General features: G+C 40.9%; 3 protein-coding genes across 5 annotated transcripts; 2 read left to right on the plus strand and 1 right to left on the minus strand.

The window, feature by feature from the left end:
* Positions 1-1,347: 1,347 nt before the first annotated feature.
* LOC136678077 (transient receptor potential cation channel subfamily M member 5-like) lies at positions 1,348-16,725 on the plus strand. The gene is made up of 26 exons (XM_066655905.1): positions 1,348-1,574; positions 3,208-3,275; positions 3,389-3,545; positions 3,675-3,855; positions 4,798-4,964; positions 6,211-6,388; positions 6,481-6,545; positions 6,888-7,070; positions 7,188-7,287; positions 8,045-8,163; positions 8,313-8,651; positions 8,742-8,885; positions 9,337-9,460; positions 9,661-9,806; positions 9,907-10,019; positions 10,143-10,241; positions 10,511-10,772; positions 11,014-11,132; positions 11,222-11,354; positions 11,705-11,879; positions 12,074-12,242; positions 13,173-13,351; positions 14,634-14,766; positions 14,956-15,028; positions 15,160-15,250; positions 15,347-16,725. Exons 1-26 carry the CDS (start codon positions 1,548-1,550, stop codon positions 15,466-15,468), a joined length of 3,666 nt encoding a protein of 1,221 aa, XP_066512002.1. The 5' UTR covers positions 1,348-1,547; the 3' UTR covers positions 15,469-16,725.
* Positions 16,726-17,182: 457 nt separating this feature from the next.
* LOC136678458 (proline-rich protein 5-like) lies at positions 17,183-22,130 on the plus strand. Its single transcript, XM_066656511.1, has 9 exons — positions 17,183-17,278; positions 18,206-18,362; positions 18,688-18,768; positions 19,472-19,520; positions 19,753-19,810; positions 19,912-20,003; positions 21,024-21,164; positions 21,250-21,349; positions 21,811-22,130. The coding sequence occupies exons 2-9, from the start codon at positions 18,244-18,246 to the stop codon at positions 22,128-22,130; spliced, it is 960 nt and encodes a 319-aa protein (XP_066512608.1). The 5' UTR covers positions 17,183-17,278; positions 18,206-18,243.
* Positions 21,895-27,710, minus strand: LOC136678304 (TNF receptor-associated factor 6-like). 3 transcript variants are annotated; one of them, XM_066656313.1, is made up of 8 exons: positions 27,646-27,710; positions 26,483-26,784; positions 26,054-26,204; positions 25,642-25,800; positions 25,414-25,485; positions 25,248-25,325; positions 23,990-24,867; positions 21,906-22,042 (listed from the first exon to the last, which is right to left on the minus strand). In XM_066656313.1, the coding sequence occupies exons 2-7, from the start codon at positions 26,782-26,784 to the stop codon at positions 23,995-23,997; spliced, it is 1,635 nt and encodes a 544-aa protein (XP_066512410.1). In that variant the 5' UTR covers positions 27,646-27,710; the 3' UTR covers positions 21,906-22,042; positions 23,990-23,994. The 3 variants fall into 3 exon arrangements, with proteins under 3 accessions (XP_066512408.1, XP_066512409.1, XP_066512410.1); XM_066656311.1 differs by having other exon boundaries at positions 21,895-24,867; XM_066656312.1 differs by lacking the exon at positions 27,646-27,710 and adding an exon at positions 27,474-27,606 and having other exon boundaries at positions 21,895-24,867.
* Between the last annotated feature and the right edge of the window lie 73 nt (positions 27,711-27,783).

Genomic DNA, 27,783 nt, shown 5'->3' on the forward strand with positions numbered 1-27,783 from the left:
GGGTTTCTCCAGGTGACTGTCTGTGAGGAGTGTGGTGTGTTCTCCCTGTGTCTGTGTGGGTTTCCTCCAGGTGACTGTCTGTGAGGAGTGTGGTGTGTTCTCCCTGTGTCTGCGTGGGTTTCCTCCGGGTAACTGTCTGTGAGGAGTGTGGTGTGTTCTCCGTGTGTCTGCGTGGGTTTCCTCCAGGTGACTGTCTGTGAGGAGTGTGGTGTGTTCTCCCTGTGTCTGACTGGGTTTCCTCCGGGTGACTGTCTGTGAGGAGTGTGGTGTGTTCTCCCTGTGTCTGCGTGGGTTTCCTCCGGGTGACTGTCTGTGAGGAGTGTGGTGTGTTCTCCGTGTCTGCGTGGGTTTCCTCCGGGTGACTGTCTGTGAGGAGTGTGGTGTGTTCTCCGTGTCTGCGTGGGTTTCCTCCGGGTGCTCCGGTTTCCTCCCACAAAAAACAGATTGGTAGGTGGATTGGTGATTCAAAAGTGTCCATAGGTGTGAGTGTGTGAGTCAGTGTGCGAGTGTGTGTGTGTGTGTTGCCCTGTGAAGGACTGGCGCCCCCTCCAGGGTGTATTCCAGCCTGAACTGGATAAGCGCTTACAGACAATGAATGAATGAATATTGCCCTGTTAATACAAGCAGTTTGACAGCGATTCGATGAAAGCAAAGACTTTTCATTCATTCATTTGAAAGAATTTAGTCCTTCACCAATAAACCCTCACTATTTCAAACTTTTTGGAAAACATTTAATTCTTTGTAGGCTTTGTCTGAGTCTGGACCTGAAGCTAAATAATTACAGATAAATATATTTGCTTTCACAATAATTATATTAAAATCAATTAATTAATTCATTCATACATTCCGTATTTTCTTCTGCTTTAATCAAATATCATGCTAATGAATGTAAATGAATCTAAAATTAACCTGAATTATTTTTGAATCCAGACCTGTTTGAAGAGCAGGTGTCAATACAGGAGATGTTTGTGGATAAATAAGGTCAGTAACTCAGCCCAGTTTCTACAAAAGCGCCTCTAAATCACAGTGTGTTAGACCTTAATCTAGCATTTTTTAAATCTTTACATTTAAAATTCTACATTGGCTTTAAAGGATGCTTGTTGACCGAGAACAGATGAGTTAAATTAATCAGTCACACACAACAGATACAAACAGAAGTCCATTTGACACATTACATACAGTCCATTACATACAGAGAGCTATTAACTCCAGCCAGAAATATATAGGACACATATTACTTTAAACAGATCAATTCCCTTCATTTAACTCTGGATTTCTGAATATTATATATATATTTATGCATAATAAGAGTCCCATGAACATGTAAGTTTTCTAGCTGCAGCTACTGTGTGTGTGTGTGTGTGTGTGTGTGTGAGAGAGAGAGAGAGGGAGAGGTTGGACGTTGGTGAGTGGCGACTTTACTAAAAGCACACCTGAAAACACCTGAGCTTCATTTCCTGCTCTGAGTGTATATCTGACCAGTGGAGAGTTGAGGTCTGTGCTGAGACACAGCAGGAGCAGGACAGACAGGACGAGGGGTCAGTAACATGCATGGACTTCAGGACACTCCTCTGGTAAGGTTACAGTACTGAAACTTTGCAGAAACACATGCAATAATTTAATTAAGCTAGAGCATGATGGGGTAGCTGTCTGTAAACTGTGCTGCAGTTCGATACATTTCTCACTTGTTCTGATCTTATACTTTAAACAGTTCAGTGTTTTTTAATGTTGTGAAATCAGCCTGTGATTTTTTTACATTTTCAGAACATTGAATTGCTACATAGTTTTATGTCTATGGTTCTATTGTATAGTGTAATGTCACCTGAAGTATTATTATGAACAATATGTATATATTTGGGTATTTCATGACCTTAAACTGCAGTTAGAATACAGCCAGACACTATACAGATAGTCTGTGCTCTCTAACGTAATTCCTATCTACCTTCTTTAATGCAAATGATGCTATAAGGTGTATGAAGTCTCTCTCTCTCTCTCTCTCTCTCTCTCTCTCTCTCTCTCTCTCTCTCTCTCTCTTGCTCTCTCTCCCTCCCTCCCTCTCTCTCTCTCTCTCTCTCTCTCTCTCTCTCTCTCTCTTACTCACCCATGCGCACATCTCACTTTCTCTAGTCAGATCATGGCATCCTCCTCCTTTTACACACACACACACACACACACGCACACACACACACACACTAAAACCTGCATATAATTTGCATGGGCCTTACTAAAGGTTAAAAGCCACAAGTTACATCAAATCTAATCAAATCTTAACACAAATGTTCCATTTCCCAGATACAAATTTAATACAAATCCCAAGATAAATTTGAAAGACAATTCAGAGTAAAATGGGACTTCAAACAGCCAAGAAAGATATGCTAGAATGAAAAGGTCTACATGTGTTTCAGGCCTTCCTTATGTACACAGACATCTGTATCACTGAAAGTGGGTAGAGTTACTTTTACTGTAAGAAGAAATATATACAGCCAACTCCAAAGTACTTTGGAGGGGTGCAAATGTATCTGTGTGAAAACATGAGAGCAAGGCTTAAAAACCAGATGCTGAGGCTTTGGTGCGGTTGTTTTTATGGCCACGTTGATTGGAAATTGACAGTAAATGTCACTGAAACATTGGCTTTTGCACAGAGCTGCACAGGATGGTATTGTACGTGTATCTACTGTAGTAACAGATAAACAGTGGTGAATAGCCCCATAATGGTCATTTGTTTAAGTGCTTGTCTTTCATTTTACTGTGCAATAATTCACAATGCCAAAAAGATACGTATCATTTGTATTTATATTTGCATATTCAAATCATTTGAACTGGACCTAGTTTATATCAATAATCATTCTGACTGTTTAACCACTGGTGTGAGTGTGAAAGATAGATCCATAATCTGTGTGTTCAGTTCAGACTTTCCCATTTATTTCATACTAATCTCCTTATGAGACTTGTGAGTTTTTAACGTGGAAACACACATGTGCTGAGACAAGTGTCCCGTGGCTGTGGTGAAAAGGCAGTGTTTGCATGTACAAAGAAAGAAAATGGAAATTCAAACTGCTTTACATAAAGAGGCTGGACTATTCCCTCCTGAATTGACTGACACTGTTTATATGAACTAAGATAAACTGTATGTGTCTATGTGTGTGTGTGTTTGTGTGTGTATATGTTTGTGTATGCACATGTGTGTGTGCATGTGTGTGTAAATAGGTAGCAATACATCAGAGCAGGAGGTGTGTGAAATGTGGCAAAGCAGTGCTGGAGTCTCAAGAGCAAGGGTGAGAACCCAGAACTAATCATCCAACATGCAACAGTCCTCACAGCAATGTTCCAGTACCTAATGTAGTGGTGTGTGTGTGTTTGTGTGCGTGTATTTGTGTTTTATATGCAGTTCTCTTGTCGGGTGTCAGTGCTACACAATGGAGGATGAAGCATTAGCTCTTGGAACTGTGGATCAGTCTGTTAGTGAAGGCCATGATAAACCACACTGGACAGCAGGCCAGCTGGGGGATATTGACTTCATTGGATCCAGCAGAACCCGGGGCAAGGTATACTATTGCAGATATATCCAGTGTCACCAGGTGTTTTGTCTATATAAAGATAGTCATAAAACGATATATATATATATATATAATGATAACACTAGGGCAAAAGTTTGGGGTTTTCTTGTGTTCCAGTTTGCTAGGGTGTCCAGTTCAGTTGACCCAGTTGTGATCTATGAGCTGCTGACGGAGCAATGGGGTCTGGCTCCTCCTCACCTGGTGGTGGCATTAGTAGGTGGAGATGAACTGGCACAGATGAAGCCCTGGCTCAGAGACACCGTGAGGAAAGGTTTAGTGAAAGCTACACAAACTACAGGTGAGGGCACTTACTCATTCAGAAAAACCCTGACGCTTAATAGAGAATTAACAGATTAATGATTTATCAAGGGGCGGCACGTGGTGCAGCAGGCAGTGTCGCAGTCACACAGCTCCAGGGACCTGTAGGTTGAGGGTTCGAGTCCCTCTCCAGATGACTGTCTGTGAGGAGTTTGGTGTGTTCTCCCTGTGTCTGAGTGGGTTTCCTTCGGGTGACTGTCTGTGAGGAGTGTGGTGTGTTCTCTCTGTGTCTGTGTGGGTTTCCTCCGGGTGACTGTCTGTGAGGAGTGTGGTGTGTTCTCCCTGTGTCTGTGTGGGTTTCCTCCGGGTGACTGTCTGTGAGGAGTTTGGTGTGTTCTCCCTGTGTCTGTGTGGGTTTCCTCCGGGTGCTCCGGTTTCCTCCCACAGTCCAAAAACACACGTTGATAGGTGGATTGGCAACTCAAACGTATCCATAAGTGTGAGTGTGTGTCGCCCTGTGAAGGACTGGCGCCCCCTCCAGGGTGTATTCCTGTCTTGCGCCCAATGATTCTGGGTAGGCTCCAGACACACCGCGACCCTGAACTGGATAAGTGTTTACAGCCAATGAATGAATGGATGAATGATTTATCAAGTGGCCAAACAATTCCTAGAGAGAATTAGATACTAAAGGGTGCACATGAGTAAGTCCAAAATGAATGGGGCACTATGAAACATTTTTTTTGTCAATGTTAAAGAAAAACTTTTTCTTATTTAAAAAATTCAGTCTTTTCACCTCACAAAATAATATCATCACTTCTCAATCAGTAACTAGTACCAAAATGTTAATGATTAATTATACTTGTGTATTTATTGAATATAATTACAATGCTCTGTCAGCGTTCTAGATACAGCACTGTAGATACATTCAGCAATGAATATGTCTACAGCAAGAAAATAGTTCTTACTTTAATAATGTCCTCAGGAGCCTGGATACTGACCAGTGGTCTACGATTTGGTATCACTAAACATCTCGGCCAGGCTGTGAGGGACCACTCTCTGGCAAGCACCTCCTCCAAGGTCCATGTTGTGGCCATTGGAATAGCACCCTGGAGTATGATCCACAACAGGGACCTGCTGCTCTCCACAAAGGTCATGACCCACACCATCACAAGACAACATTTCTTCATTAGTTAAAAAATACACCGCCTGGCCAAAAAAAAAAATGGTCACACGCTAATATTTTATCGCATTTAGCTTTTATTACGACACTCATTCACTGTGGCATAGCTTTCACAATCTTCTGCAATGTCACAACTTTTATTTCTGTCCAGAGTTGATATATTTTTCCCCAAGATCTTGTATTGATGATGGGAGATTTGGACCACTGTGCAAGGTCTTCTCCAGCTCATCCAAAAGATCTTAGTGGGGTTCAGGTCTGGAATCTGCTGTGGCCAGTCCATGTGTGAAAATAATGTCTCAAGGTCCCTGAACCACTCTTTCACAATTTGAGCCCAATGAATCCAGGCATTGTCATCTTCCAAAAACCCATTGATGGAATAACATGGTCGTTCAGTATATTCAGGTAGTCAGCTGACCTCATTCATTGGGCAGATAATGTTGCTGAACCTAGACCTGACCAACTGCAGCAACCCCAGATTATAGCACTTCCCCCACAGGATTGTACAGTAGGCCTTAGGCATGACGGGTGCATCACTTCAGCTGCCTCACTTTTAACTCTGATGCACCCATCCCTCTGGAACAGGGTGAATCTGGACTCATCAGACCACATGACCTTCTTCCATTGCTACAGAGTCCAATCTTTATGCTCCCTAGCTAACTGAAGGTGTTTTGGCTGGTTACCCTCGCTGACAGTGGTTTTCTTAAGGATACACGGCTGTTTAGGCCCAATCTCTTGAGTTCCCTTGGCATTGTGGGTGTGGAAATGCTCTTACTTTTGCTAATAAACATATCTCCTTAGATGTTTTCTCTGCTTGATTCATGCCAGTAGACTGACCCTTCTGAAACATATTAACTTTTCCACAACTTTTTCACATATTATTTTTTCCATGAACACAGGATGTGTCTCTCCACTTTGCTTAGCTAAATCCAGTTTTTTTTTTGGCCAGGCAGTGTATTTATCCAGCTTATCCAGTTCAGGGTTGCAGTGATATAATATGTTTATGGGATTAAATAATTATACATAAATTGTATAATAACAGGTATAGAGGTATTAATTAATGTGCCAGTGTCTTTGACCAGGTTGTTATTAATGTTATTTATTTTATGTAGTCCACAGGCAAAATAAAAGTCCTCATGCTAATGATAATTGCAGCCATTTTTACTGCATAATATAATATATAAAGTTTAGGTTTAATATTATGCTATATATTTACAGCCTGATCAGCCCGCAGCATACCCCACAGAGGACTTCCCTCACGGCTCTGTGTACTCTCTGGACAGCAACCATTCACATTTCATCCTCATGGAGGAAGATCCCCAGAGACCTGGGACCACCAGTGACATGAAAGTCAAACTGCTCAAGCACATTTCCCTCCAGCGCACTGGCTACGGAGGTCAGAACCACTTAAGTTTTCATTCATTTCATCTTATTCACAGTGTAGATCCATTTAAAGTTCATTTCGTTCCTTGTTGTATATTCTCTTAGGGCCTGGCAGCTTTGAAATCCCAGTCCTGTGTCTGCTTGTCCACGGGGAGCCTAAGATACTAAAGGTTTCAACTAGCATATCATTTTCACATATAATCAAACACTAAACCACTGAAATTTTATATTTAAGCTTATATTCAAGGTCCACTTTTGGTTTGTGTCATCAACTTTTCAATTGATACCTGAGCAGAGCCATTTTTAAGAAGTGAGATGACAGGGTTAAAGGTTAAACACCCCTGATTTTGCAAGGTTTTTTAAATGTAAGTTTGAGACCAAGTTAAGATGTACAAGCAAGTCAAGCAAAATCAAAGTGGCTTTATTTTTAAGCACATGTTTAATACCATGTAAATTATTAATACATTTACTACTGCTCATTGTGTTTGCTGCTATTTCTGAACTCCACGTAGAGGATGTATAAGACCATTCAGAATGCAACTCCATGGCTGATCTTGGCCGGCTCAGGAGGAGTGGCAGATATTTTAGTTACGCTGATCTACAGAGGATGCTGGGAGGCAGAGATGGTTCAGAAGTTGCTGGTGGGCACCTTCAGTGGTCTCCACAGCACTGACATTACGTCCTGGGTCAAAGTGGTGAGGAGTATAGGCAAAGAATGGCCTTTTATTTTGACTCTTCACATGATTTATGTTATGTAGCACATGTACAATAAGACTTACATTTGTGGAGAATTTCTCACTTTTTTCCCCTAGATTCAGAGGATTCTGGATAACGGTCACCTGTTGACAGTACATGACCCACAGCAGGAGACTTCTGAGCTAGACACTGTTATACTCAAAGCACTAGTTAAAGGTAAGTATAATGCTACAGCTACTGACAATGTACAAAAACTTGTAAATATTTCACATTTATTTTGAAATTGAAGCCATAAACATTAATCAGGGGGGCATGGTGGTGCAGCAGGTAGGTGTCGCAGTCACACAGCTCCAGGGACCTGGAGGTTGTGGGTTCAAGTCCCGCTCCGGGTGACTGTCTGTGAGGAGTGTGGTGTGTTCTCTCTGTGTCTGTGTGAGTTTCCCCCGGGTGACTGTCTGTGAGGAGTGTGCTGTGTTCTCTCTGTGTCTGTGTGGGTTTCCTCTGTGTGACTGTCTGTGAGGAGTTTGGTTTGTTCTCCGTGTCTGTGTGGGTTTCCTCCGGGTGACTGTCTGTGAGGAGTGTAGTGTGTTCCCCCTGTGTCTGTGTGGGTTTCCTCTGGGTGACTGTCTGTGAGGAGTGTGGTGTGTTCTCCCTGTGTCTGTGTGGGTTTCCTCCGGGTGACTGTCTGTGAGGAGTGGGGTGTGTTCTCCCTGTGTCTGCATGGGTTTCCTCCGGGTGACTGTCTGTGAGGAGTGTGGTGTGTTCTCCCTGTGTGTGTATGTTCCTACCTTGCACCCAATTATTCCTGGTTCCTAACATTAATCAGTCCTATTTATATACAACAGTATATAAATATTGAAGTGTGAAATGTGTTATAGGTCTAACAACAGTACATAACATCATTATTCAGCAGGCCTCAGATTTCTCACCTTATTAATGTATTCAACATTTCATTCCTTTCTTCGATTTTCAGCCTGTAAAAGTCAGAGTCAGGTAGCTCAGGACTTCCTGGATGAGCTCAAACTGGCTGTGGCCTGGAACAGAGTGGACATTGCAAAGAGTGAGATCTTCAATGGCGATGTGGAGTGGAGTGTAAGACAATCATGTTTTAAAATAAATAATCTTTTATAGATTTTAGTAACAAAAGGATATTTGGTCTGTTATATGTTTATTGTTATTTCAGAGTTATTTAGTGTTTTATTTCATGTTCGTATCAGTTGATAAATATATTTTTCTCTTAGGCACAAGACCTTGAGGAGGTCATGATGGATGCTCTGGTCAACGACAAGCCAGATTTTGTGCGTCTGTTTGTGGACAATGGTGTGAATCTGGGTGAGTTCCTAACCTATGGCCGTCTTCAGGAGCTGTACTGCTCTGTGTCTGAGAAGAGTCTTCTTTTTGACTTGCTGCTGAAGAAACACCAGGAGAAACAGCTGCTGCTGGCTTCAGCTCGCACCCCTGGACCACCCTACATGGAACCAGGAGACAGACGGCCTCACTTCACTCTTCACGAAGTCTCCAAGGTCCTGAAGGACTTTCTACATGACTCCTGCAAAGGCTTCTATCTGAAACATCCAGCGGTATGTTTTTTAAACTAAAACTTTGGTATGCAAGCAGCCCTTAGGGTTTCAGGGTCTCTAACTCCATGGCATTGCTTGTATTCCTCTAAGGAAAAGGTCTGCAAGGGTCGGCGCTTCCACAACCAGAAGGACCTGCCAGACCTGGATCAGCTCTGTGAGAACCCATGGAGAGACCTCTTTCTCTGGGCCGTCCTGCAGAACAGACAGAAAATGGCAAACTACTTCTGGGCCATGGTGAGGGCCCGCAGGCCTTTGGAGTGACAAGCTCATTTTCATAGACCAACTCTATTTGCATCGTTATGATTTTATACTTTGAAGGTCCATCTTGTCTGTCACTTTGTTTTCCGAAGCAAATAGGTTAAGAGACTGCCTGAGGCTTTCATGCATTTATGGCTCCAGGGCTATTAGTGACGATTGTACTGCTGAAGGATGAAGGATAACTTGCTCTCTCTCTCTTTTCCCTCTTTCTGTTAGACTCAAAATGTAGTAAACATCCAGTCTCTGAGGGGTTACAGTTTGCATCTGTTTTAATCATATGTTGTACTATATGCTTATTGTTTCAAGATCCAATAACTGTTCTGTGATGTGTATAGTGCATCAAACGGTAAGGACTATTTCAAGCCTTACCCCAGTGTGTATTTTGGCTCTGTGTTTGTGTGTGTGTGTGTGTGTGTGTGTGTCATAGGGCCCTGAGGCTGTGGCTGCAGCTCTTGCTGGCTGTAAGATTCTGAAGGAGATGGCTCATTTAGAGTCTGAGGCGGAGTCTGCCCGATCCATGAAAGAAGCCAAATATGAGCAGTTTGCTCTGGGTGAGAATCAACAGGTTACTCCAGATCAGTGGTTTAAAAACCCATATTAAATATGTTCTATTAATATAATTCATTAATTGTAAATGCTATTACTTAATCTGTTCTGAGGTGTCATTTATAGCAACAAAAAACAGCTGGAAAATATACAATTTTGAGTAATAATAAATGTGACAGCATTGTTCTGCTTGTGATGGATTTAGATCTATTTGGTGAGTGCTACTCTAACAGTGAGGACAGAGCCTATGCCCTGCTGGTGAGGAAAACCCATTGCTGGACCAGATCTACTGTCTTGAACCTGGCAACAGAGGCAGATGCCAAGTGTTTTTTCGCCCATGATGGAGTCCAGGTAACAGCTCACCCTTTATTCGTTTATTTTCAGTGATGAAATATGTGGTTTCTGTCTGTATTTATTTGTATTAATGCTGATCTGCTGTGTTTTTGGCCAGGCTCTGTTGACTAAAATCTGGTGGGGAGCCATGACCACAGATACAGCCATTTCTAGACTGGTCCCATCTTTCTTCTTTCCACCTTTAATATGGACCAATCTGATCAAGTTCAAGTACAAGCGCCTATGAAACCTTAACACTTTGTGTTTTACAGATTCTGCAAAGATTATTTTTGATTGAATTGTTGGAGGATTGATTTGAATAGCATTGATTGATGATATACGTGTGTTGTGTAGTGATGAGGTTCCCCAGAGCCATGGAGGAGGGGAACAATTTGCAGAGTTGGACAGTTTAGACACAGAGAAAGCCCTACTACTTAGTGATGAGGACCCAGCGTAAGTCTCTTAAACTTCTTCAGCAGTGGGCATTTAAACTGATTTTATCATTTCTGTTTAAGGCGAATGCAATGACAACATCAGTTGGATCTTCTTTTAAATAGTAATAAATAATGTAACGTTACAAAACAGGAAGCTCTAATTCCAGATGTTGATTCATTTTCTCTGAGTAATGTGCATAGTATGAAACGATCTCGGGTAGGATCAGTGTTATTAACTGAAATGTGTTTAACTAACTGGCTTTCTCTGCTCTGTTGTGTCATTTTAAGTGACACAGAGGCAGCTGGTGGCCCTGCTGAACAGAGCTGTGGTCAAGCCTGGAGTCACTTCCTCCTGCGGCGATGGAAACGCTTCTGGAGCGCTCCAGTCACTGTGTTCTTGGGAAATGTCATCATGTACTTTGCCTTCCTGGTTCTCTTCACATATGTCCTCCTACTGGACTTCCAACCTCCTCCACCCAGCGGTCCTTCTCTGGCGGAGCTAATTCTGTACTTCTGGGTCTTCACACTGGTGTTGGAGGAGATAAGACAGGTGTGAAGAAGGGTTTGGACTTTAAGGGCACACTTGTAATGTTCTTGTAACACATTCAAGTTTGCAGCCACATTTAGAATTTCATTTGTGCGATTGGCTTGAGTGTGAGTTGAATTCAAATGGAAAACAATGGAACTAAATCACATTATTCCTTTTAGTTTTTTTCCGGTAAAGACCCATATTCAGCTGAAGAATGAAATGTCTGGCCAAATTAAATTATGTCCTGCTCCATGTGTCTCAGAGCTTCTTCACGGATGAAGACATGAACATTCTGAAGAAGTTTAAGCTCTATGTGGAGGACAACTGGAACAAGTGTGACATGGTGGCCATCTCTCTCTTTGTTGTTGGGGTCTCATGCAGGTGAGCAGTTGTACTGAGGTTAGATTTAAAGGTCTTTCACTATATGTAAACCTCCCCTTGAGCTCAACCTCCCTCTATCGTTTGTGTAGGATGAAGAACAGCACATATGAAGCTGGACGTACAGTGCTGGCTCTGGACTTCATGGTTTTCACCTTGAGGCTCATCCACATCTTTGCCATCCACAAACAACTTGGGCCCAAAATAATCATCGTGGAGAGAATGGTGAATTGAACGGTTTAAACCACATTGAACTTAACGGAACCCCTTAAATGACAAGGGCCAGTATGAGGATATCAGTCCCACCCTCATAGCGCTTTGTTTTCATGTGATTAGAGTAGGTTCATATCCTGTTTTAACTGTATACAGCAGTTTAAACAAGTTTTAATGCAGATTTTATATTATTATAGTATATTTACTGAGTAATAATAGTAATTCATAGTTAGTGTGAATATAAACAGAATAACAAGCCTGCAGTTTAGGAGGGTGAACATATTAAAGGCGTAGATTTGGTAATAGTTGTCTGCTGTTTAAGTATCCGAGCCTGACCTGTGTCATTTTTGTGTGGTTCTCAGATGAAGGACGTGTTCTTCTTCCTGTTTTTCCTGAGTGTCTGGCTGATTGCGTATGGAGTGGCAACTCAGGCTCTGCTTCATCCCAATGACCCACGTCTGGACTGGGTCTTCCGGAGAGTGCTCTACCGACCTTACCTGCATATATTCGGACAGATCCCACTGGAGGAGATAGATGGTAAACTATTATGACAATGACTAAGAAATAGATAAAAAAAACATTTTTAAATGTTGGAAACCTAGCTGAAATTTGATTTAAACGAATGTTTATTGTACATTTAATAAAGCTGTTATATGAAAAATCACCACTAGATGGAGAGCAGTTCAGAGCAGATTCATCGTGTTGTCTTTGCTTTCCATGTGTTTCCACAGCTGCTAAAATGCAGGCTGATAACTGCACAATGGAGCTCCATGAAATCATTTCAGGCACTCTGCCCCCCTGCCCCAACATCTACGCTAACTGGCTTGTCATCCTGCTACTGGTCATCTATTTACTGGTCACTAATGTCCTGCTGCTCAACCTGCTCATTGCCATGTTCAGGTCAGAGGGGGTTTCTAATTCAAATGAACAGATATAGAAATACAATGTAAATTAGTACGAAATCAAAGCTGATCAACAGTTGTTGTGTTCATTTTATAATGTGCCAAATGTTTTAAAATGGTCTGAACTAGTTAGCACTTCTCTTTTACTATGGGACAGTGCTCCATGCAGAATGTGGATTGGCATTGCCTTGCTAAAATAATCAAGGCCTTCCCTGAATAAAGACAATGTCTGGAAGGAAGGATGTTGCTATAAAACTTTTATTGTTAATGGTGCCTTCACCCATGCCCTGTGCATCAATGTACCCGCATATGGATGCTTTAATGGAAGACATTTTTCCACTTCCTCAGTCCATTTTATTGGGCTTAGGCCCAGAGAAGGTGACTTTATTTCTGGATTTCTTTTGGAGTTTCAATTAGCATTTGTGGACTTTGTCCCATGCACAGATACTTCTCTGTATTCTCTGTATCTAACAATGCTTTATGTTTTGTGGAAGATGAAATTCCTAGGTTTTTTGATATTTTAGGTTAAGAAACGTGATTCTTGAAATGTTTAAATATTTGCAGGTGCAGATTTCACAGTGTGGTGAACCCCTCCCCATCTTTTATTTCTAAAATACTTAGCCTCTCTGTGGTGCTCTTCTTAACCCCAGTCATGACACTCACCTGTTGCCAGTTAATCCAATTTATTTTAGTGCAGCATTACACAATTTTACCATACATTTGTTTCCCTCTCACACCTTTTTTTGTGTAATTACACAATTTGTGTAAGTGTAAATGAGTGTAAACAGAAAAATACTTAAGCACATTTTTATACAAACACTGCTTATTTTGTTAATTTAGCCTTTGAAAGTGTGGTCTGCACAAAAGTTAGGATTCGTTTTATTATTTTATTTTTTCAGCCTTTATCACGTTTTTATCCCTTCGACAGCTACACATTCCAGGTGGTGCAAGGGAACACGGATATATTCTGGAAGTTTCAACGCTACAATCTGATAGTGGAGTACCACAGCCGTCCTGCCCTGGCCCCTCCCTTCATCATCATCAGCCACCTCTCTCAACTCTTCCTCAGCCTCTTCAAGAAGGGAGAGTCCAAGATAGAGCACCTGGGTCAGTCACATTCAACCCACACTTTAACTTCATTTGAGATCATTTGTTTTATAGTTTGACTTAGTATAGATTTTGGATATGACGTAGTTCTATATTAATCTCTATGAAATTATACATAGCTATAGCTTAAACTCTAAATGCATACATTAAGTCATGTCCCAAGATATGAACACAGTTGATTCACTTTTTGGGCGGCACAGTGACACAACATGTAGCGTTGCTGTTACACAGCTCCAAGGGTCCTGGGGCTGTGGGTTCGAGTCCCACTCCAGGTGACTGTGAGGAGTTTGGTGTGTTCTCCCTGTGTCTGCTTATTACTTATTACTAATTGTATTGGGGCGGCACGGTGGCTTAGTGGTTAGCACGTTCGCCTCTCAGCGCTGGGATCAAGGGTTGCGCTTGGGTTCAAGTCCCATCTGGGTGGAGTTTCCATGTTCTCTCTGTGTCTGCATGGGTTTCCTCCGGGTGACTGTCTGTGAGGAGTGTGGTGTGTTCTCCCTGTGTCTGCATGGGTTTCCTCCGGGGTCTCCGGTTTCCTCCCACAGTCCAAAAACACATGGAGGGTAGGTGAATTGGCTTCTCTAATAAATGTCCGGGTGTGAGAGTGAGAGTGAATGATTGTGTATGTGAATGAATGTCTGAGTGTGTGAGTGAATGTATGTGTGCCCAGATATGGATTGGCGCTCTGTCCTGGGTGAAATCCTAGTGCCTGATGTAGTCCTCCAGGTGGACGGTCTTTCCTGGTTGAGAGTACACTGTGCGTGTTTGGCTGCTGCTTCTCGCCAGTGTGTGTGTGGCTTAAGTGTTCTGAGCAGTGTGGATGTAAAGCATCCTTGGGTTTCTAGAAAGGCACTATATAAGTATAGCTACAGATAGATAAATAGATATTGTAAATATATTATAATAAAATAAGGTGTTGCGTTTCTTCCCATGGTCCAAAAGCACATGTTGGTAGATACTCAAAACTGTCCACAGGTGTGAATGTGTGTGTGTAGGTGTTGCCCTGTAAAAGACTGGCACCCCCTTACCCCTGGGTAAGTGGTTACAGACAATGAATTCACTCCAGTCTGACAACAAAATATTAAAATCTAACAATAAATATATAAATATATGTATATTTTGGACAAATTTACATGATGATGGCCATTTATCACAGCAGTTTTATGCTGAATATTTATATTTGGAAAACTCTCTACTGGCTACTCACCACTTAATTAAAATGCAAATATAATGGAGAGAATTTTACAGTCAAATCAAACTTGATGATATGTTTAATGGTCAGAGAGAGAGCTGCCAGCCGGCTTGGACCAGAAGCTAATGACTTGGGAGACTGTCCAGAAGGAGAACTATCTGGCCAGACTGGAGAGACATCGCTTGGAGAGCAGTGAGGAGAGACTCAAGAGCACATCCTCTAAGTGAGCTATTCTCTGATTTAGTACCTCTAGGCAGTAAAAAAAAAACATCACAATAATTTTCACTAAAAGACACGAGGTGTTTACATTAAAAAAAGTGGCATTACGTCATTTAATTGGCAGAGCCAGGCCTAATTATACCTACCCTGCATTCACTAATATTTATCTGACTGTATAACCTTCATATACCAGGGTGCAGAGCTTGATGAAAATTGTGGGTGGATTTAAAGAGCAAGAAAAGCGTTTGTCAGTTATGGAGGCTGAGGTAATATATTTTGGTATTTTGTTTTTAAGATGCTGGAAGAAATACACTAATATCCCTTTTAACGTGAATTTACATAAATGTATGTAGGCCTCCACTACATGAAAGTAATACGTCATGTCCTTGTCCTTCAGGTTAAGTACTGTGCAGAAGTGTTGTCCTGGATTGCTGAGTGCTTTGACAAGAGCACTTTAAAGTGTGACAGAGATGCTCCCATAGCTCCACGTAAGTCTTCATTTCTGTATTCCACAACACTGTATCCTCCTGATTCACTATGATACTTGTTCAAGGTTAACAGTGCAGCGTCTGTGTGTATTACAGGAACTAAGTGCAACAGCGGCAGCAGTGTGTGTTTTTCTCAGCCAAGCACACCAAAGAAAGAAGAGGAAGAAGGACATCCAGGTTATGGAGCCAATAAGAAACTGCCTTACATCGATGAGTGAAAAGGACAGCACATTCTCTGCACTGCTCTCATTTTGAATATGAAGGGAACACTAGCTATAAGAAATATATATATTTTTAGTGCTTTTTTAAACATACTTTACAGTATGTACAGTATCAGCACACAAAAATGCAAAGAATGATATATTGGCAATTACAAGCATCTGAAATGTAGGCAACTGAGGTAATATTCATTCATTCATTATCTGTAACCCTTATCCAGTTCAGGGTCGCGGTGGGTCCAGAGCCTACCTGGAATCATTGGGCGCAAGGCGGGAATACACCCTGGAGGGGGCGCCAGTCCTTCACAGGGCAATACACACACATTCACTCACACTCTCTCACTCACACCTACTGACACTTTTGAGTCGCCAATCCACCTACCAACGTGTGTTTTTGGACTGTATGAGGAAACCGGAGCACCCGGAGGAAACCCAAGCAGACACAGGGAGAACACACCACACTCCTCACAGACAGTCACCAGGAAGAAAACCTTGCAGACATGGGGAGAACACACCACACTCCTCACGGAAACTCACCCAGAGGAAACCAACACAGACACAGGGAGAACACACCACACTCCTCACAGACAGTCACCCGGAGGAAACCCAAGCAGACACAGGGAGAACACACCACACTCCTCACAGACAGTCACCAGGAAGAAAACCTTGCAGACATGGGGAGAACACACCACACTCCTCACGAAAACTCACCCAGAGGAAACCAACACAGACACAGGGAGAACACACCACACTCCTCACAGACAGTCACCCGGAGGAAACCCACACGGACACAGGGAGAACACACCAACTCCTCACAAACAGTCACCCGGAGTGGGAATCGAACCCACAACCTCCAGGCCCCTGGAGCTGTGTGACTGCGTCACTACCTGCTGCGCCAATTATGATACGATACTCCACAAAATACTCCAGATAAAATTAGGTTTAAATGCCTCAGGATAGAATCTAATCTATACAACCCCTTACTGAAATGTATAAAGTCTACTTTAAAGATGTTTTTTCAGTTGCCTAAATATAATTTTTTGCATGTACAGACAGAACAGATACAAGGTTTGTTACTGTTATTACACTATATACAGATACATTATACTGTAATAGGGAAACGCCATTCGTCCAAAATCTCAAGATGAAAGCCATTTAAAAACACTTCTCATACCTATTTATTTTTTACTTTATCTGTATCACATATTTAAATATTTGCTGTGTTTTACACTGTAGATCTACTGTGTTTCTGTGTTTTTTCCCTTATGCTTTATTGTCTACTTTATCAATAAATTAATAGATTAATAATGTTTTTTTGTTTGTTTGTTTGTTTGTTTGGGTTCTTAAAACATCCTCATTGGGGTTAGATTAAGTAACATGCATTGTGACGTTTCTTTTTCCAAAACTCAGCATGACTTGCACTTCCTCCTCTAAACTTCCCTGTTTCAAGCTCTGTAAATGACACAAGTGATTTTGAAAAGTGTATTTTTCTGATTTATCCTCACCTCCGAACAGGATTTGAAATTTGAGGGTAATTTGCTGCTCTTAGTTTGGCCATCCACACCCAGACTTGTAGGCACTGATTACTCATTATCAAGGAATGACCAATACAGTGTGCTCTAAGTTAATAAATCAGTAACTGAGGGAAGTGAGAAAAACAGAGGGGGGGGGGATCACTGTTAGAGAAAGGGACTTGGGTTTGCTCACAACAATTTGAGAAAGATCAACACAGCACCAATTCTCAGTTAAGATCATTCTGAATTAAAGCCTTTGATTGATAGCATTGGAAGGAGAGCATGTAACAACTTTGGTAAGTGCTCATGTTCCTGTGCAAACTTTTTTATTCTGCGTATTTAAATGAAATACCTAAAATGGACACATACTTATTCATGTTTAACCTCTTTTCCTAATGCAATATCACTGGATTGTAGCTTATTTTTACTTAATCTGATTCTATAAGCAGAGTAATATTAATATTTGAATAATTCCTATTATAACATTTTATATTGTTATATTATTAACATTTTATACTGAAAATGTAGACTATAAAAATTAAATAGATGAATAAATGAGTACGTTTCTACAGTCTTTTATAATGAGTGTCAGGACATTTGAATAAACATTTTACTTCAAGCATCATTTACACATGAATTCAATAATGCCTTTAACAGAAATTTGTTCTCCATTTTACCAAATTGGACAATAGTATCAATGTACATTGTTTCAATGATGTGGTATTTTAATGTCACTTGTTATGTGTAAATATTTCATACCTGGTAGGCTTTACCCTATGTTCCCTCATTACTGAATCACCTTGAGATGTCCCTGTCTCTCTTAAACATGTTCTTTGCTGAGTGCTGTTGTTTGTTTAGTTAATAAGTAAATACACACACACACACACACACACACAAATCTACTTGGGAAACAGGTTGAAAAATTGTCACTTGCACATGCGCTTAGATGCATTGAGCGGCAAAATGCCTTAGTTTTTGACACTATATACAGTATATAGTATATTTTGACTCATATTCAATCCAGCTGCGTCCAACGTTTGTATGAACTACAGAAATGCATGATGCTCTGGTAACTGCAGATTAACACTGCAGACGTCAAGTGCGGGTTAAAGGTGTAAAATAGAACCGTGTTCTCTGAAGTAATGGTGGTCCAAATCAAACTTTCTCACATACCAACTTTGCACTGTTGGAACTTCTCTATGTAACCTCAGCAGTCTGTGCAGGCTCCATAACTGTGCATTAAGGATCATCTGGAGTGAGGATGAGCAGTTCTGGTCATCGGAGGGTCCACAGTCTGAGCTCCATGCCTCTGCCTCTGCTCCCTCAGCTGAAGACCGGCTCCAGCACACTGCAGGGCTCTACCGTCAGCGACATGAACAGGCACAGAACACAACTTATTATCATACAGCACTAATGCTACAATCATCAAGCACCCACAATGTGTTTCACGCAGAGATGTAGTTTAGGGTAAACACATGTAAAACACATTTATGAGCCTTTTTAAATATGAATTAGTGTTTCACTCACAAATGCTGACAAACTCACAAACAATGGCTGGGGGGTTTTTATTGGATTCGATGATTAAATGTAACGTTTAAAAATGTTTGAACCACAGTTAGAATTTAAGCTCATAGGCAGATTATTTCGATATTTCTTTAAACGACCTGTAAATTAATTAAAAGTCATTTTTTATTTTACAACGTAGCGTCTACTCAGCAGTTATCAAGGTGTTCCAAGGAGAGGGGCTGCAGATGAATGAACTCTATTCTTTAAATGAAAGCATCAGGTACACATGCAACATCAGCCTTGCATTAACCCTTAGAATTATTGCATATTCCATTAATAATTTTGTATTTTGATGTTATTAATATATTTTATAATTTCAGTGAGTAATTAAAATGTAGACTTTTAAACATTTTCTACTGATTTAAGAGATGCATCTGTGTAAAAAAAAAAAAAAAAGAATGAATAATTCTGGGCGGCACGGTGGCACAGCAGGTAGTTCAATTCCCACTCCGGGTGACTGTCTGTGAGGAGTTGGTGTGTTCTCCCTGTGTCTGCGTGGGTTTCCTCCGGGTGCTCCGGTTTCCTCCTACAGTCCAAAAACACACGTTGGTAGGTGGATTGGTGACTCAAAAGTGTCCGTAGGTGTGAATTAATGTGTGTGTGTTGCCCTGTGAAGGACTGGCGTCCCCTCCAGGGTGTATTCCCGCCTTGCGCCCAATGATTCCAGGTAGGCTCTGGACCCACCGCGACCCTGAATTGGATAAGCGCTTACAGATAATGAATAAATGAATGTATAATTCTAACCGTATTCTGATCAATATTGTTTCTATCCCAAATAAAAATAGGTAGATATTTGACAAATTTAATATAATCCTGCTTTATGGATCAGATGAAATGTATATGGGCAAGTAAATAAATATACCGGAAACTTTTGTAACACTTAGAAACTGACGATCACTAACAGATAATGCTTGCCTTGACAGATGGCTTCTCAAAACAGAAATGGGCCCTTTCATCAAAGAATATTTCCAGGTATTCTCCCTTTTTTAAGGCCTTGGTGCCAGTTCTCTGCTGCTAAAACAGATGAGACTAGACTAAAAACTGCCTGGTTTGTGGTTCCACACTAAAAATTGTTTTTCCAAATGTGTTCACTTCTTTCAGCACAAACGTTCTATCTCTTTATGACCTGTTAAAAAGTGTTTGACACTGGTTTTAAGGAGAATTTCCTGTTCAGTTGATTCTTGGGTTTCTTATTTTGTTATAGAACCAGCTTCTGAATAAAGGTCTTAGGTTTATTTTGGAGGAGGTGCAGCTGTATGAAGGTAAAAACTGAGCTCTCACAGAGAGATTCACTGTACTGTACTGGCCCCTGAGAATTACATATGCTAACATGTATATGCTAATACATGTTATTTCTTTGTAGGAGAAAGTCAGCTCTATGTCTTGGCTGAGGTTTGGCTGCGATATTTCTCTGAGATTTTACCTACATTGCAGGCTATTTTTTACCCATTGCAGGTGAGTACAGTATATTACAAATCAATAGAAAAAATACATACTATGAGAATTTATTTGCTACACATGGGAATTTCTTTTTTAATTCATCCGAGAACTTACATTTACATTTCGGCATAGCTGCTCGAGATGAGGGTGGGTACATGAGCTTTGACTGACGTAAACAAGGACTACTGACGTGCAGACTGACCAATTAAATGTTTACAGATAAGGTTATCGACCAATAACGGTAGCGCTACAGTCAGACCGTCCGATCAGAAGATTTTAGGCTACTTCCCCACGCCCCCTTCTCACTCAAGCGAACCAAACAGAGTAGGGGAGGGCGGGACTAGTTTGTGAACGAAACTTCTCGAAATTCTATGTAAGCTCTAGAAAAACAAAATGGACGGACGTTTGTGAAATTCCGGCCGGACATTTTTTTAAGTGTGAAAAAGAGGACATGTCCGGGTAAAAGAGGACGTCTGGTCACCCTAGTTAATATTTAAAGTGAATATTACAGTTATGCTATTCAAAAACATGAGCCATTAAACATGTAGAATCGTTTAGCAGTAAAATGTAATAAATGCATTAAATGTTGACTTTTATACCTCATAGCTTCCTTTTTAAAAGTCTGAATAAAGGTGGAATCATGGTTGAAAATAAATTTTGGTTTAGATTATGTAAATTACTGATGAATATATGTGGAATATTACAAATAAAAGGGAAAATTGGAAGTGAATGTGGTACAGTAGAATACACATACCTTTTAATATTTCATAATTGATCAACTGTGAAAATTCATGATTCAGGTATAATTTTATATTCAGCAGTAATTTACATAATCTAAACCAAAATTTATTTTCAAAAATAAATTGTAAAATATTGTATGTATCTATATACATTAACTAAAAATTTTTAAAAATCTTAAAATATAAATAAAAACATGTACAAAAAAATGATATCAGACTATTAAAATCAGTCTAATGATTACTGGCTAAAAACAGTATAGCCCACCTCTTAATCTGTCATCCTGGCTCTTCTCAGGGTCAGGAGCTGACAGTGAGACAGATGGCCCTCTTGGCCTTTCGGGATTTGGTTCTGATGAGGCTTCCACTAGAGGATCTGCTGCCAGCCAACTTGTCATTAATTCCAACATGCATCACACAAATGCTGTTGATCCTGCAAGTGAGACCCATTTTTGGCCCATATGCATATAGAGTTAATGCCACTTATTTGATTTCTTTCTTTCTTTGTGTGTGTGCACCTTTAGGGAGTCCATGACCCTAGAGGCCTATCAGTGGAATATAGTCGACTTGAGAAGATGTTGGACATGGTGGTTTCTCCCTACCTATGGAACTGTAAACATAAAAGTAAAGTGTGTTATTTGCATACTTATAGCTGCCAGTTTATTAGTTATTCAAGAGTGATTAGTTCAGGAATATGGGATGGTGATTGTTTGGCATTAACCACTGGCCACTTTTGTCTGGATTTGTGTATGGTTTAGAACATTGTACTGCAGATATTTCCACCCACAGCTCAGTTTTTAGTTTATGTAGCTTCCCTGGTATCTCCTGGTAATTAATGGGATGCATCCTAACAAGTGCATTTTGGGTAAATACACCCCAAAGCCTCACAATTCGTAATACAGTAGGAGTACAATTTTATTTTTAAATCTTAGTAATTATATGTATTTTCCATATTATCACTTTCATTTATTGTTACCAAGAATGACAGTACTTATAGCTGCAAGGAGCAAGTGTTCCTCTTTATATAAATAAATAGGTAAATAAACTAGTAACACGTTTTACCACTTACTCTCACACTCCTGCAGGCCATGAAGACGATACTGGAGAACACATTCACCTCATCCAACCAGAGATAAGAATTACACAGCACATTTCAGAGGTCTCTCATTTGTCACCTTTAATGGAGCAGGAAGGAGAGGTGTATCTGGATCGAGGGGCCAGCCTACGATGCCACACTGTGGTCAATGGCCTTTCAAACACGTCCAACGTGCCACTTCTCTCTGTTACTGCTAGGATGCAGTCTGGGTTTGCAGAAAGCTGTGGGACCATTGATGAAATCAGGGGGGAACACAACAGGAACATCTTTCTTAAAGCAGCCACACATTTTGAGAGCCAAAGCTTTTGAAATATAGCCACACTCATGATTAAACCAGAAAGTAAAGCGATAAAAGGATTTGCCATTCAAAAAAATAGCACATTAAAATAAAACTTTTTAATTTCATAAACTTTTTTCATATATTAAAATATCCACTCGTTATATATATGCTGCAAAAGAATGCAAGAACCCAAAATGCATAATTCGTATATGTCACTACGGTCTTGTATTTAATCTTCGTGGTGCCATCTCAGCACGTGTACACTGATTTTATATATCTACAAGCATTTGTCCATGTAGCCCAAGCTCCAGCTATGTTTATATGTCCCTTCTGACTAAGAAAGAACATAAGACATAACTTTAAAAGATGTTTAAGTACAAATGTGTTGGTTCAGCCACAGACCCTAGTGTTGATTTTCTGAGAGGTACCTCAGTTACTTTAAATAATGGGCTTAAAAGAAAACCTTTTTGTAACAAATCGTTTCATTGAAGGTAATAAACATGCAGTTTTGACATCTGTAAAGCTTTAATAAGAACTACTCTTAACTATTCTTTTAATTTCAAAAGTAAAATGGTGTCACGTCACTTTGAATTACTAGAACTGAACAGTTTTAGGGGAAATTTGTGTAAATATTTTTGTTTCACTGTAACACTTACCTAAGACTTCTCAGATTACAGACAAAGAAATTTATAAGGTAAAAACAATGGGAGATTCCTGGTACTCATTGCAGGAAATGGGAGCGCTTTTAAGCTCTTGGCTCAGTCTATGACCTGTGGTACTTGTGATATATTAAGCACTGATCTTTGAGAGCAACCTTAAAACTAAACGCATGGCTCCGTTCACATTCAACGAAAACACAATGCCTAAATGCTAAACTCATGTCATGTTCAGGACACCAGGTTGATGTTAATTTGTCCAAAAGGCAACTTGAACTCTGTCAAGCGATAAAACAAATTTACCACGCTGTCAACTTAAAGGGGACATATTAAAAATTCTAGGACATGCTTTGGTCAAAAATACTACAAGGATCAAACCTGTCATTTTTCTTACCCTCTAACATGTTCAGAAACAGCTTCAGCCCCTTTTAAGAAAGTGCTTCTGTTTACTCATGGCACCCAAGAGTGAGACATGAGGGGCAGAAACACTAGGTTTTAGTTATTTTAACTTTGTTATCTTTTTTGTAATGGTTATCAACACATTTATTCAGTACTCATTTTGTTTTGCTATGTTTAACCTCATATTTGCACTCTCACATAAACGCATGTCCAGCACAGTGATGGGAAAGACCCAGACACCGAGGTGAGAGAATTCTGAAACGCACACAAAACCAGAATGACTTGTTTTATCAGACCTAAGTTACATCACAAAAAAAACTGAGCTTGGTTGTTTATTTCATTTTCTGGGTTGACAGGAGCTCAAGATCCCCCAAAAGAAAGTGATTGCCATTATAATATGTCCCCTTTAATATTATAGCCATGACACTGAAATCATATTATTATTATTGGGAATATCAGTACCTGTGTATTATTGTTGGTTTTGGCAGATATTTGTTTAGAAAATATTGATTTTACATACTTGAAAATGGGTTGATCAGTGTATTAGCACTGGTTTATGCATTACTAAGTCCATGAAATATATATCACAGTTCCTATTTCTGGAATCCCACACTCAGATAAAGCTCCTACCAGTTGTGTATTAGTACAGAACAAAAAGTATTGTAATAAAAGGGTGCACCGAACAGTGCAGAAATGTAAAATGATTTTACATCTTTTGTCACAAGGCTTCTAGGCATCTTTACAATAATCCAAAACTTTAATATCCAATGATTTTTGTGTAAAAGGATGTGTCTATGAGAACTAAGGTCAAAGTGAAATATGGGAGACTCAACTAGGCTCAAAGTGATGGTTCTGGGCCTCTGGGCTGCACTCCCTCTCTCCTCAGACTAAGGTCAAAACGTGGAGTGACCTCGCAGCGTACCAGCAGCAAATCGTCTCTCACAAAGCCTCTTTGTCGCAAAGATTGCAGAGGCATGAATGTCACATAGCCAAAGCCTTTGGGGTTGCGCTGGACTGTGGGCCTCTGAAAGGCCTGAAGTTCCGGCTTGGTCTCCATCACCTCCACGTGGTGCTGCCCATCAGTCTGGTCCAAAACGGCAAGTCGGATGGTGCCTTGCAGTGGCCAGGAGAGTTGGCTGTCAAACTCCCCCTGCATGGTGTGTACAAACAGAGAGATGTAGTTGGAGCAGCGTGGAGCACTGGGGGTCTGAAGGTGCAGTCGCAGGCAAAGTTTATAGCCCGGCCGGCCAGTGTAGAAGGGTGGGCTGTGGAGAACCACAGGTTGGCCTGCTTCTTGGTTGCGAAGGTGGGCTGAGAATCCCTCCAGTCGCCACACATAAACACCCTGGTACTGCTGGGCCTCGAGTTCACGTGTGGATTCCTCCAGAGAAACCAGTTTCTTGCGCAAATCTGTCATCTGAGTGGTCTGAGTTTCATTTCTGATGCTCAGCTCCCGAAGCTGGTGGTCCTGAAGAACCAGCCGACTTTCTAGCTCCCGCACGGTCTCACGCAGCTGAAGCAGCTCCTGGCTGCACTGACATTGCTCAGCTGGCCTAGCCGATGCACCATGTTCCTCTCTGACAGGAGATGCTGATGCAGAAGATGAATGCATGAAGCCATTGATGGTCTGGTTACGAAGAAACTCTGCTATGTTGCGCATGTGCATCTGTGTAAATTCCTGCATGTGAAGGGCCAGGTCATTCCTCATCATCTGGATAAAGGCAAGGCAAAAACAACAAATGGCTCTTAGAAAAGTATACAGAAATTTTGAGATATAAGTTATTGAATCAGGGCGGCACAGTGGTGCAAAAGGTAGTGTTGCTGCCACACAGCTCCAGGGACCTGGAGCTGTGGGTTCAAGCACTACTACCGGTCACTGTCTGAGTTTGGTGTGGCCCTGTGTCCATGTGGGTTTCTTCCAGGGGCTACGGTTTCCTCCCACAGTCCAAAAAGACACGTTGGTAGGTGGATTGGCAACTCAAAGAGAGTCCATAGGTGTGAGTGAATGTGTGAGTGTGCGCCACCCTGTGAAGGACTGGTGCCCCCTCCAGGGTACGTTCCCACCTTGCACCCAGTGCAATCTGGGTTTACCTTCTCTCTGCAACCAAACAAGCTGAAAGTGCAGGCGACAGGTGCTTTCAGACAATCCGTGTCACAGTGGGATGCCAACTGAACCAAGCAAAAACAGAAATAGGTTAGCTTAGTAAGTAGAATATGTTAATATGTCATGCTTACAATTCAAACACATTTTGCCTACCTGATCCCGAATGAGCTCCATGTTACAGTATTCACACACAATGTTCGCAAAGGGACACATCTGCTCATGAAACTGGAGAAAGAGACAAAAATAATCCCTGGAACTTAAAATATTATGAATAGAACAAAGCAATATACACTTGGTTTAAATACCCAAAGTGTAGCAATCCCGCCCAAAACAATTCAGCATCCATAGATCAATTCGAAACAACCTAACATTCCTCTTCACCTGTTTTTCAGCATAGACAATGCTGGCTGCACAGTCACTGCAAGTGACCAGACGCTGTAAACACTCCTGGTTAATGTGCTCTTCCAGCTCACTCTTCCATACAGATTCCTGGCACTGAGGGCAAGGCACTGTCGCAAACTTGCAGTGGGGCATGTGGTTCTGCAGGAAGCAAATACATACACAACCCACAATCAGCACAATGTAAGGCCACAAACTAGGTTGCACAAACTTTAGTGGTTGCCTATAAGCTATTTATTTTTTATTTTTTTCAGCAGTGACACTAAAGGTTTCACTTCTTCGTAACCAGTGGAATCTATTCATGAAGAATATATTTAGGCATTAATGCGGAACAAATTACATCAGTAGTTCTGGGAACAGTTAGGATGAGTATACTGCTATGAGTAGCGTTTACCTCCAAATGCCTGAGTTCCATTTTCTCATTACAGCCAACATTACGGCAGCGGACAGTGAGAGAGAGGATTTCTCGCTTGGCAAAATTATCTGGAAAAAGCTGATCCTCTGTCAACACCTCATTGTCAACTGGACATTTCTGTCCCGTGTCCCTAACAAGAAAGATAAAGAACAGAAATGTGCTTGGCCCTATTTCACCTTTTTGAAAGACATTAAAACTTAAGATACAGGGACTTCAGAATCTTACTACACAATGGTATACAATAACAAAATTCATCGTCAGATTAAACTGACCTAAATTTAAGCTAAGTACTTATGAAATATGAAAAGACAATGGCTGTAAAATACACACCTCTTACTGTGACCTTAGCAGAACTGAGCAGAAATATTCCAAGACTGTGTGTTTACTGTGCATTACACTGTTGCTTACCTGATGGACTTCTTAATACAGCTATTGCAGAATCGATGGCCACAAGGTGTCTGCACAGCTGACCTCAGGCCCATCAAGCAGATGGGACATTCATATTTGCTCTCCAGTGGGGGATCAAAATCAACATCATAGCCCTGCTGGTCTGGCTGGAGGCATGACGATACACTGAGGGTGGAGGGGTTCTCAGTGGGGCTCAGGTAAGACTCCCTCTCTTTATCTATCAGAGCCGCACAGCTGGTCTCACACGGGGGATCATAATATGAATCATCAAAACTTGACTTTTGTGTGTCACTACACGCCATCTGTAGTTGCGAAAGAAGAAATGAAAGACATAAAAAGAAAGAGGTGACTTTTATTGGATAGTCCCATAAATATTAATCTATATTGTACTTATAATCAATGCAATGTGATACAAGATATTAGCTCAATGACCAATATAAATACAACGTGTTCTACTGGGTTTCAAAAATATAAAAATGAATGAATAAACGATTTTATATAAAAAGGACCTGTTGCACAGCAGTGCTCATCTGGGCAATTTTACTGTTTTTACAATAAGAAAACTACATAACCATGCTGTTAAATGTAATGAAATATGGGAGCACCACCTAAAATTAGTCGTGGGTGCACTACTTTTCAAAATACCGTGAAACACATTGCGTATCTTGAAAATGTCTTAAAGTATCGCGATATGTCTTATTTTGCCATATCGTACTTCACTAAAAAATGAATGTATTCCTCTACAAAGTTGTACATACAGTCACATACAAACTAGCTAATACCTCCTGGGCGGGGCCGGCAGCGGACAAAAAGTTATCTTCTAGGCTTTTTAAATATATTTTAGTTTCATAACCACAGGTTCTTAGCAACGAAAAACGTACAATGGCTACTCTCCAGTTTTGTTTCTTTTCACTTCTTTGCTAAAACAGCCAAAGAGTGGCTTACGGCAGCAGAACACAAAATTATTATTAGCTAGCTGAGTTAGCTTTACCTCAGGTCAAGAGCAGTCAAAAACTGCAATATCCCGAAGCGCCTATCTAAGTATGTGGAGCTATTTGTGTCAACACTGTAAATGCTAATAACTCTACATGTTTTCTAGCTCATTATCTCCTCTGTAAATAATTTAATTTTACTGCAGTACTCTAAAACGTTCGGTAGCTTACCTCGCTAGTTCTGCGTTGGTGAACGTAGCCGTAGCCTCTTCCGCTATCCCAACGTCACTAACGGGTTGCCAGATTGTCGGGATTCCCCCAGACAAGGGAATTTTATAGTATTTGCAAAATACTTGGACAGATACTGCT

The sequence above is a fragment of the Hoplias malabaricus genome, chromosome Y (assembly GCF_029633855.1).
Source record: "Hoplias malabaricus isolate fHopMal1 chromosome Y, fHopMal1.hap1, whole genome shotgun sequence".
Taxonomy (NCBI): domain Eukaryota; kingdom Metazoa; phylum Chordata; class Actinopteri; order Characiformes; family Erythrinidae; genus Hoplias; species Hoplias malabaricus.

Coding starts and splice junctions, on each gene's coding strand:
- LOC136678304 (XM_066656311.1), bottom strand. CDS start 26,784: ATGGCGTGTAGTGACACACAAAAGTCAAGTTTTGATGATTCATATTAT. Junction 26,205..26,482: donor TGTATTAAGAAGTCCATCAG/GTAAGCAACAGT, acceptor CTTTCTTGTTAG/GGACACGGGACAGAAATGTC. Junction 25,801..26,053: donor TGGAACTCAGGCATTTGGAG/GTAAACGCTACT, acceptor TGCTTCCTGCAG/AACCACATGCCCCACTGCAA.
- LOC136678077 (XM_066655905.1), top strand. CDS start 1,548: ATGCATGGACTTCAGGACACTCCTCTG. Junction 3,276..3,388: donor CTGGAGTCTCAAGAGCAAGG/GTGAGAACCCAG, acceptor TTTTATATGCAG/TTCTCTTGTCGGGTGTCAGT. Junction 10,020..10,142: donor ACCAATCTGATCAAGTTCAA/GTACAAGCGCCT, acceptor TGTGTTGTGTAG/TGATGAGGTTCCCCAGAGCC.
- LOC136678458 (XM_066656511.1), top strand. CDS start 18,244: ATGAGCAGTTCTGGTCATCGGAGGGTCCACAGTCTGAGCTCCATGCCT. Junction 19,811..19,911: donor GGAGGTGCAGCTGTATGAAG/GTAAAAACTGAG, acceptor ATTTCTTTGTAG/GAGAAAGTCAGCTCTATGTC. Junction 21,350..21,810: donor ATGGAACTGTAAACATAAAA/GTAAAGTGTGTT, acceptor ACACTCCTGCAG/GCCATGAAGACGATACTGGA.